This window comes from Pseudonaja textilis, chromosome 2 (assembly GCF_049901715.1).
Source record: "Pseudonaja textilis isolate UNSWEBS1 chromosome 2, rPseTex1.2, whole genome shotgun sequence".
NCBI lineage: Eukaryota > Metazoa > Chordata > Lepidosauria > Squamata > Elapidae > Pseudonaja > Pseudonaja textilis.
Genome location: NC_141991.1, coordinates 72,393,231 through 72,403,501, shown reverse-complemented (window position 1 = coordinate 72,403,501; position 10,271 = coordinate 72,393,231). Strand labels below are relative to the sequence as shown.

Genomic DNA, 10,271 nt, shown 5'->3' with positions numbered 1-10,271 from the left:
ACTCCACCTCTCCTCCCCTTGCAATCTGCTCTCCATCCATCCTTTTGGCTTTCATGGATCGACATCAGCAATTATTGCGGGCCCAATTGGCAAAAGAAAGCTCAGGACCATATTACTTGGAAACATGCAGAAGAGGCCTTCATCCTGCAGTGGATAAGACAATGGCTAAAATGATGATGATTCTTGTTGTGTTTCTTGTTTATTTTATTATTTTACTTCTGTTTACATTCCTTTCATTTTTCTTCCTTTTTATTATTGTAAGCCAGGTAGAGTAGCCCCGTGGCAAGGCAGGCAGCAAATTAATTTAACAAATAAATAAACTAAAGGCTAGGTCCAAGCATCACTGAGAAAACCAATTAGGAATATTTTCTTCAAAAACAATGAACTTTGAGAATAGGTAAAAAATATGGTTTTCTTTACTAAGACACGTTACAGACCAAGGGCAAAGAAAGATGGTACAAAATAAATCGTGAAACACGTATCCAAAACAACCATCAGTAATCAAACATTTGAATTAGGAATAAACCAGACAAGTTATAGTAACAAATGAAGGCTGTGGAACTTTCAATCCGGGTCACTTCCTCTGTAACAGAGGATTAGCAAGCATGCAGAACTGCTGTCTCAACATTTTGATGACAGGTATTACAGCCAAGATCATGAATGACAGAAACAGCTTTGATACACCATCTGCATGATCTTCATAGGAGTCTGCTGGGACCTTCTACATTATGCCAGTCCAACTCGGTGCAAAGAGGAATCTGAATCTAATTTCAACAGTTTGAGTAACTGAGCTGTGAAGGTGTGTCCAAGACCTGAGCAGGTTTGGGTCAATTCTACTGTTGACTGACTGGCAATTGGCAGACTTAAAAGTAACCATAAGCCAAAAGACTTACCAGGGGTGTGCAAAATGGAATACATGTATGGTGTTTGCAACTCGAGCATTTTTTTTTTAATAAAAAAATCATAGCTGTACTGCTTCTTTTCTTTCTTTCTTTTTAACAGAAACCACCCTCCCCACCACCAAAGTTAAGATTTCTGGTTATTATACAAGGGATCGGTTTTTGTTGCTGTAAAACACAATAAGATTAAATCTGTGCTGGGTGCACAGAAAAAAGGGGAGATTTATTGGGTGTGATATGCTACAAATTTAAATGTCTTGTCAAAAGAAAAATAAGAAAGGAGAGTCAGCGGGGTTAGGGATTGTTGTGTTTTCCTGCATGTGCACCCATTCGTTGTGGATCTTGAGAAGGATAATGTATGGGGCCTGGAGCCCTCATGAAAGGAGGTGGAGGTCCCATTGCATGAAACATGTGTGGCCCAAAACCTGCAGGATAAAACAAAAACAAAAAAGATTATCTATGGACGATTCGTTTCCCATGTAAAAGCAAGATTTTTGCAAATAAAGGCAAGACTTAACAGTTTCTCTGGAATGTACAGGAAAGATTGGATTCCGAGCCGTAATATTTTTATTCACCCTAAATATATTTTGATTTAGCTATCGTGAATTAGCTGCATTTTTACTTTTAGTTTTATCGTTATTTCAAATCTACCACTGAAGAGTTGTTCATGGTTTATAATTTGCAAATTCAAAATAATAGTCACTTCAAAACAAAATATCACAAATGTATTGTTTAAAAAAAAGAATTAGGGTGGCAATTATATACAGGGGGGGCTCCTCGACTTACAACCACAATTGAGCCCCAAATTTCTGTTCTTAAGTGTGACATTTGTTAAGTGAGTTTTGCCCCGTTTTATGGCCTTTCTTGCCATAGCTTAAGTGAAGCACTGCAGTTTTTAAGTTAGTGACATGTTTGTTAAGTGAATCCGGCTTGACTTTACTTGTCAGAAAGTTGCAAAAGGTGATGGCATGGCCACGGGACAGTGCAGTGTCGTAAGTATGAATCAGTTGCCCAGCATCTGAATTTTAATCACATGACCATGGGGATACTGCAACTGTCCTAACTGTGAAAAATGGTCACAAATCACTTTTTTCAGTGCTACTGTAAGTTTGAACACTCCCTAAATGAGTGGTTGTAAAGTAAGGAGTAGCCTGTATAGATTTATATAGTAAAGTCTAAAAATCTTCTAGGAAAATATATAATTCAGATGGCTTATTTTCTTATCACGAGACTTTTTGCAGTCTGGAAATGAAGAAAGCAAAAACTTGCTGAAATAACGAAGAGTTTTTAAAGTGATAATACCATCGCACGCAATTTCTGAAGATGTTCAGACAACAGAATATGCTATTCTATTTGTTTAAAGAACAGTAATCAAGCATCTGCTTCTCCAAGGATCAGAATTAATAATTACCTGGCGGTGGTGGCGGTGCGATGCCAGGTGGTGGCGGAAGGGCAATGTTTACAACAGCTGGAGGGCCACTGGGAGATAGATTGAAGTAATTTGCAGAAGCTGCTTCCTCTTCTGCTGCAGGAGGAGGTGGAAGAGCTGCAGGGCATAACATTTCAGTTAGTTGTAAAACTTTTTCCAGCGACCACAGTACAGTACCCACACGCCTGCACAAATTAGGTCAAGAAAGCGTCACTTCAATCTGTTTTCACAACAGGGTCTCCATTCCACCAGAAGAGAATAACTGTAGCTCAGGGTTGAACTGTGAAATTATTGCTAGTCTCTGAGCCTTGGCTGTTTGCAGATGTTTCAGTATCCTACTACCCTGGGAGCCACAGTGGTTAGAATGCAGTACTGCAGGCTACTTCTGCTGATTGCTGGCTGCCTGCAATTTGGCAGATCGAATCTCACCAGGTTCAAGGTTGACTCAGCCTTCCATCCTTCCAAGGTGGGTAAAATGAGGACTCAGATTGTTGGAGGCAATATGCTGACACTAAAATCACTTAGAGAGGGCTGTAAAGCTCTGTGAAGTGGTATATAAGTCTAACTGCTATTGCTATTGCTACTACGTAGCATCATCAGCGTGAGTAAATGTGGGCTTTCCTGTCTTGTTTATAAGTAGTTTGCCCTGCCAGCAAATCTCACACTCAGTGTGAGGTTGTGTAATGAAATATCTGCAAACAACGAAACTCAGAGTGCCTTGAGAACACCTTCACAACATCTTCATTATTTACTAGAGATTCAACATGGATTGGGAGATAGGAGAGGCAGTGCACTGTAGCCTTACAGACTACTTCACAGACCTATTGTTATGGAAAGCCCATATTTGGAATAAACAACCTGTATCTCTTGAAAGGTTTCAGAAGCACTAAATATTGAGGTATCAAAAGCATTTGAATATGACCCTAGCTCTTTATCCTTCAAAGAACTAAATTAATAGGTTTCAAATAATAATCCAGGCCTTCATTCACAGACTTGTTCTAATTCATTATTCAATTGCCAATCAAACAGAACTCAAGACGTTCTACTTGTTTCATTCCCTTTTGGGGACATAACTGCCTTTCAAGGTTAGATCAAAAAACACAAATCCTTCTGTATTTTCCCTTTGCTAAGGCTGTCATAATAAACAGCTTTGGCAGAAGAGAACTGCCTTACCTCCAGGTAGACCAGGAACTGGTTCCAGTTTTAGACCAGATTCTGTAGTCCCTTCTCGTTCCTTTTCTTTCCCCCTGGCTGCTTGAGATCTGAAATCCAGGAAAAGATACCATAATTATGATCAATTGATAAGTTACAAATAATTAACTTGTACTGGATGAAAGAGTGGAAGACAAATGTGTATTGCTTTCACTCTTTTTTCCTGACCACTCACTCACCTGCCCCACTTCACATTAAGCCTGCGGCCGTTCACAATGAGTTTGTTGAAGGATTTTTCTGCTGCTACTTCTGCGGCTTGTCGGGTAGCAAATTGGATAAATGCACACTGCTGCCTCTGGACCACTGTTATTGTCCGAATCTCACCAAACTGATAGAAGTGATTCCTGAAGAAGAAACATTATGATACTGTAATACAAGGTCTTTCTCACACACACAACGATGTAACACAAAACTAAATTGGTTTTTATATAGCCAGTAAAGAAAGTTTGCCTCTAAATTGTTCATCAATTAATTATATATATTTAATGCTATTTAAAATTCTGAAAAAAATCAATCTAAAATAATTTGTTTATATATGTATGTATGTATGTATGTATGGTATTCAGCTTTCTTCAGATATTTTCCCACGTTATTATAGTTGTGCTTTTAAAGTTGTAGCAACGTTTCAGCAGAATCTCATCTGCCATCATCAGGCTTCTATAGAAGTTACAGAAGCCTGATGATGGCAGACGAGATTCTGCCGAAACGTTGCTACAACTTTAAAAGCACAACTATAATAACGTGGGAAAATATCTGAACAAAGCTGAATACCATACATACATACATACATACATACATACATACATGTATATCATGTAAACATAAAGTAGCAGATTAATAAACAGTATTACATGCTGATGAATCAATAAGAATACTTTAAAATTTGCTAATATTGCCAAAGAATCATTAGTAAACGAAATAGTAAGATGCTGGTAAAACTTTAGCTGCTATCTTATTTAAAACTTTCAATTGGCATCCCTTCTCATTGCCACTGTTGGCTTGTATTATTTTGGAGCAACAAGACACATAAACATGATAAATATCTTCTCAAAAAAACAATGTTCTATGTTGACTTGGAGATATGCCAGTTTATTATATGGAGAAGTCAAGGATGCATTAAAATAATAATAATAGATGTCAAATGTACATAAAGCTAAAAGTGAAGTCTTGAGAAGCAAATTATGGATGCTGATATATACTGCTGTAGATACATTTTTGACTGAACCTGGAAAAATCACTTATTATTGACAATCTCAAAAAAGAAAATGTTATAACACTGACAAGAAATGAAGCAAACAATAGAAACATACCTAAGATCAGACTCCGTGATAGTATCGCCTAGACCACCGACATACAGGGTTGTAATGGTCTTGTCATCAGGAGGATCTAGACGAGGCATGGTAGAAGCTCGCTTGAGGAGCTTGTCAGCCACAGGATCATTTATACCATAGTAGCGATCTTTAATGTTCTGATCTGCAAGGGGATCATCCGGATCTGTAGGTTTTTCATGTCTAAAGAGTCCAAAGCAATATGGTACGATATGTGGTTAAGAGTGGTTAAATTGATGTGACTTATCTAGCCTTCTAAACCTTGGCACTAATTTGGCAACATAACACCCAGATAATTTAAAAGGAAGCTAGATTATTAATTACATAATATGCAAATATTGGAAATTTTATCATATGCAATTATTGGAATTTTTGAAAAAGCACCATTGCTGCAATTTCAAGAGCTTCTCAGTCATCAGAGTCAATTACTTAGTATGTATTAACTAAAGATTACAACTACGGTCTTAGCAGTAACAACATGAGACTCAGTGGAATGATTATGGTGTTGCCATAGAAACAAGGAAACCCAGATTCTATTTGATCCTTAGTTCACAGTCACTTTTGCAACAGATTGTTGTGAGTGCAAATTAAAAGGGAATGTTCTGCCTTGAACAGAATTCCAATAAACAATGTTTCCATTTTGATATTTCTGGATTTGTTGATGCATACGCATTATTTTCTTTTAGCTAACTGCCTGAACTCTTGAAACCTACCTTCCTTCCCATTTGTCCTCCATTCATCCATCCATCCCTCCATTTTTGCCACCCATTTGTCAGGCAACTTAAACTTGTAAAATTAATGAATTTCTGCATTTAGTTATACCTGTAAGGACACTCTTCTCCCCTTTTACATTCTCCTTTCACCCAGAATGAACAAATATGAGGGCGGTTGCGCTTGTAGTAAGGGGTGGTCCGAGCCAATTTTAGCAGCATGTCACTGGTAGATGTTGCCTTTCCAAGAGCGCCGACAGGTCGAGTGCCATCTGAATTCATGATCTAGAAAAGCAGACAGATAAAAGTGGTTATTTATTTTATTCAATTTATATGCCACCCCTCTCATGGTTCGGGCGGTATACAGTAATACCAAGAAGGTTCATGTCCAAATATTGGGCTCATTTAATTTACTCTACAAAAAAAAAAAAAAATTTCTTCACCTCTCTTTCCATATTTTGGGTGTAATATTCTTTATTAACATCAGATTTGGGCATATCATCTTTAAGTGAGAGTCCAGCATCACGAACCTGAATAGGTAAACCTAATATTGAGGAACAAAACACACAATTGATACAAAGCAAAAACAAAAGACGTTTTTCCAAAATAATAAATTTACCTCTTTCACTAATGTTACAACATGACACTATTCGTTCTCTAATCTAATAATCAGACACCATAAATCATAATCTGTACATTTATAGCCAAAATTTAGTCTACTTTATTATACGTTATTACACTCATTCTTTTTCTATTTCAATTTTCAATAAAAGATTCTTGTGCTGACAGCCAGAAAGGCGTTTTCTGACACAACCTGGATTTGTATCTATCCCATATTATCAATATGGCCTATCTAACATAATTATTTTTAAAATCAACATTAACTTTGATTTTACTGTACCACAAATATCCATGGCACTCAAATCTTAGGTCCTGTAGAAATCTACAGTTAACATCATGATGCTGAATGAGTGTAGTTATAACTGGATCCCATATTAACAACTGTTGCAGAGTCCCTATGGTTACATGATTGCGATTCCTAAGCATGAGGAATTTGACAGAAAATTGGAAGTTGCACATATATGAGACCCTCACTTAAGGATGATCCTCATTTAACAACAACACTGCATTGCTGGAACTGCTGTCACAAAACAGCACAGTCACATGGTTTTTCAACTTATTATCGTGTCACTTAATAATAGAGTTTCTGGTCCCAATTAGCATTGTTAAATGAGGGATATCTATATTTAGATAACAGCCATCACATGAATTCCCTTCATCCATTTTTTAACAAAATTATTTCTCCCCTCTGGGACATTGAGATTTTATTCAATATATCTATATTCCAATTCTCTTTTAACTCATGTTCAGCTACGTAACATCATATTGGGGCTGTGCAGCACTTCAGATTCAAAGATTAAAAAGATGCCAAATATGGATACCGTAGTACAGGTAGTCCTCGACTTACAATAGTTCACTTAGGGACGGAAGTTACAATGGCAGTGAAAAAATTGCTTATGACCAATTTTCACACTTATGTCCATTGCCGCATCCCTGTGATCATATGATTTCCATTCGGTTGCTTGACATTTAACTCACATTTATGATGGTTGCAGTGTCCTAGGGTCATAAGTTCACCTTTTACAACCTTCTGACAAGCAAAGTCAATGGGGAAGCCAGATTCACATAACAGCCATGTTACTAATTTAACAACTATGGTGTTTCACTTAACGAATATCACAAGGAATGTTGTAACACAGAGCAAAACTCACTTAACAAATTTTTCATTTAGCAACATAAATTTTGGGCTCAATTGTGGTTGTAAGTTGAGAACCAGCTGTACATTCTGGAACACACATAAATATCTATGGTATTAAGACAGAAATGCCTTAAGATGTAATAACCATTTAAAAATGGTCAAGCTTTGTAACAGACAGGAATACTGTACAAAGTAACCTTGGGCAAACTGGAAAAACAAAACTGATGTATCCGATCTACAGTTACAGATGTCCCTAAAAATATTCAACCTAAACCATTTTCTAACAGCACTTCAAAACTAATTGTAGTATGTCAAAGAGAAAAGGAATACAGAGACCAGGAGATTAAAAGAACTGTATGTGGAGATTTATTACATATTTTTCTGGACTCTCCACCCTTTATTAGTGGGTTGAAGTTGGGAGAAAAACATTAAAGCTACCTTTTCTGATTTCAGTCAGAGCTTCCAGTATTGATTTATTCAAAACAGTGGAACATGGATTGATTTTACCTAGTATTTTATATGACAAACCCTTTTTTATTTTCACTATTAAGTACTATCAGTAATGCCTGTCATTTCAAGAAAGGGAATGCCAGACTCATTTCTCTAAACTGATAAATTAGTGCTACTTATGTCATTCTTCTTCATCTTGCAGAACTTCAGATATGCAGACTCTGATCTCCAGTAATAGCAACTCATTGTTAGTGCACTGGAATAATAATGTGCTAATTTTGTAATCATTCATTCAATGTAAAATGATAACTACAAACCATATTCCAAGTCAAGAAGGCAAGTCTGACAAACATTCTTCAGCTTGCTGCATGTTTGGCACACTTCAGTCTTCTTAAAGCGCATACGTACACCAGGGCACCAACGAAAAACTGTGAACGGCCTGGCACAGATCTGAAACAATTATTACATTAATGTATATCATCCTAACCAAAATCTATTTTAATGCATTTTTATTTAAAATATTTCTATTATGCCTACATTCTGTGCAATTTTAGCTGGCTGACATATTGCACACCCAAATAAATTCCTAGATTGAGTCAGTATCTCAATTTAGGCATACTTACATATATCTAATTTTCCAATATTAATTTTCCATTATACTGTGGTCTGAAAGATCTGTTTTGAGAGATTCAGTCTTACTTGTTCAAATAAATAAAACACTGAAGATATACCATCTTTCCTAAAAAGAACATACTTACACTATTCAAAGATTGATTCTGGATAGGCTGCTCTGGTTTTTTTTTTTTTAATGACATACACATTCCACATTCCATAAGTACCCTTATGATTTAAATGCTTACCTTTAGAACCAAGATACTTAAGTTTAAAGAAAAACAGCTAATTTATGTTTGATAATAGTGCTAAGTAGCTGGATTTACACATCCTAGTTATACTTAATATTCTAAGTTCAAGCAATACTGTTAGTTTAAGATGATGTCCAAGTTTATACAATTTCCTAAGTAACAGCAAAATTACTGCAATTTACAGAGCCACAAGCTACTTTGTGTGTGCCATTCTTTACAATTATGTAAGTTGTTTTCAAATGGAAAACCTACCTTGCATTCTTTTCCATATTTTTCTTTGGTCTAAAATACAGGGAGGAAAGAACATATTACAATAGATAATTATTCCAAGACAATATATTTCAAAAATCAAGCTTTGTTTTTTTTCACTATCCAAGAAGCTCATTTGTATTTTGTACATGACTTCCATCTGTCAGATGGAAGAACAGAAGACAAGGCATACCAGTCTCCAATCATTACTAAAATCAAAACAATAACATGCAAGAAATCTTCACTCTTCATCTTCCAAAAGAGTCTAGATACCAGGGTCCTTTCAGAGATCTATTTCTTGATCTCCAATAAATTTTAGCTTGTCATCCTTTTCAAAATTAGAGCTAGCTTTTAATGTACCAAAATGATACATATACTGTATACACAAATCTTGTCATTAATGTACTTGAAAAAGGTTACTCGTACATAGTGAGTATATAGATCTTTTGCCAAGCTAAACATGAAGAACTATGAAATGAAGTTCTGTTTGCTTTGATCTTGCATTTATGCACCCAGCTCAGTTCCTTTTACCTTTATTATGTATTTTAAATATTGTTCCCTCACAACAACATACCATTCGGATATAGGGGTTTTCTCCAAGACAGGTCTGGCACAAAATAGGGAAATCCTACAGGGAAAAAGTGTAATTATTCCAAGACCAAGATAACATAACCCTGTTGTACACCAAAAGGGCTGTGGATTAAAAAACAAAACAAAACAAAACAGAAAATGACACAACTCTTCCAATCATACACGGTTGAAGAGCTACAGGACCTGAAGGATCTAAATGCCCTAAGATTGCCTAAATTAAGAGAAAGGGAAGCCATACGCTTCATTCCTCCGGGAAAACCGATCAAGTTACGGAATCGCCTCCGTCCCTCCGTGTGACCGCAGGAAGCTCAGACCAGGCAGCAGCCCCGGCCTCGGCACGCTTTCCAACATCCCTCTTCTCGAGCAACGGATGGAAGCCTCTTCGGCTACGAAGCACGACGATGTCAACGGACCGGCCCGATTCAGAGCCACCCTCTCCCTCCTACCGAAGCCAAGGCACCCAAACACAAAGGACAACGTTTTTACCGCATCCTCCCAGTTCTGCCGATTGTACGTGTTGGATCCCAGAGACGTCGCCATTTTATTGTGCTTCAAGTATTAAAAAAAAAAAAAAAATAGCGGGCCCGGAAATAGACGCTCCGCACTCCGGAAGTACCTTTCCGTAGTCCAGCTTCTTGACCAATGACTGTAAGAGACGGGTGAGAGTGTCTTTTTTTTTTTCATGCCCTATTAGATGAGGCCGCTCCCTTTTGACTGGTGGAAACGGAAGTTCCTCCCCAGACCTGACCTCCAAGCGCGGGCTGACTTAACTGCTAGCGTG

General features: G+C 37.1%; 1 protein-coding gene across 1 annotated transcript; it reads right to left on the bottom strand.

Annotated features, from left to right (window-relative positions):
* Positions 1-186: 186 nt before the first annotated feature.
* Positions 187-10,116, bottom strand: RBM22 (RNA binding motif protein 22). The gene is made up of 11 exons (XM_026696612.2): positions 9,977-10,116; positions 9,474-9,527; positions 8,903-8,932; positions 8,105-8,237; positions 6,022-6,122; positions 5,691-5,863; positions 4,851-5,051; positions 3,720-3,884; positions 3,502-3,590; positions 2,311-2,445; positions 187-1,324 (listed from the first exon to the last, which is right to left on the bottom strand). Exons 1-11 carry the CDS (start codon positions 10,028-10,030, stop codon positions 1,194-1,196), a joined length of 1,266 nt encoding a protein of 421 aa, XP_026552397.1. The 5' UTR covers positions 10,031-10,116; the 3' UTR covers positions 187-1,193.
* Between the last annotated feature and the right edge of the window lie 155 nt (positions 10,117-10,271).

Coding starts and splice junctions, on each gene's coding strand:
- RBM22 (XM_026696612.2), bottom strand. CDS start 10,030: ATGGCGACGTCTCTGGGATCCAACACGTACAATCGGCAGAACTGGGAG. Junction 9,528..9,976: donor GGCAGAACTGGGAGGATGCG/GTAAAAACGTTG, acceptor TTTTCCCTGTAG/GATTTCCCTATTTTGTGCCA. Junction 8,933..9,473: donor AAAACCCCTATATCCGAATG/GTATGTTGTTGT, acceptor CCTGTATTTTAG/ACCAAAGAAAAATATGGAAA.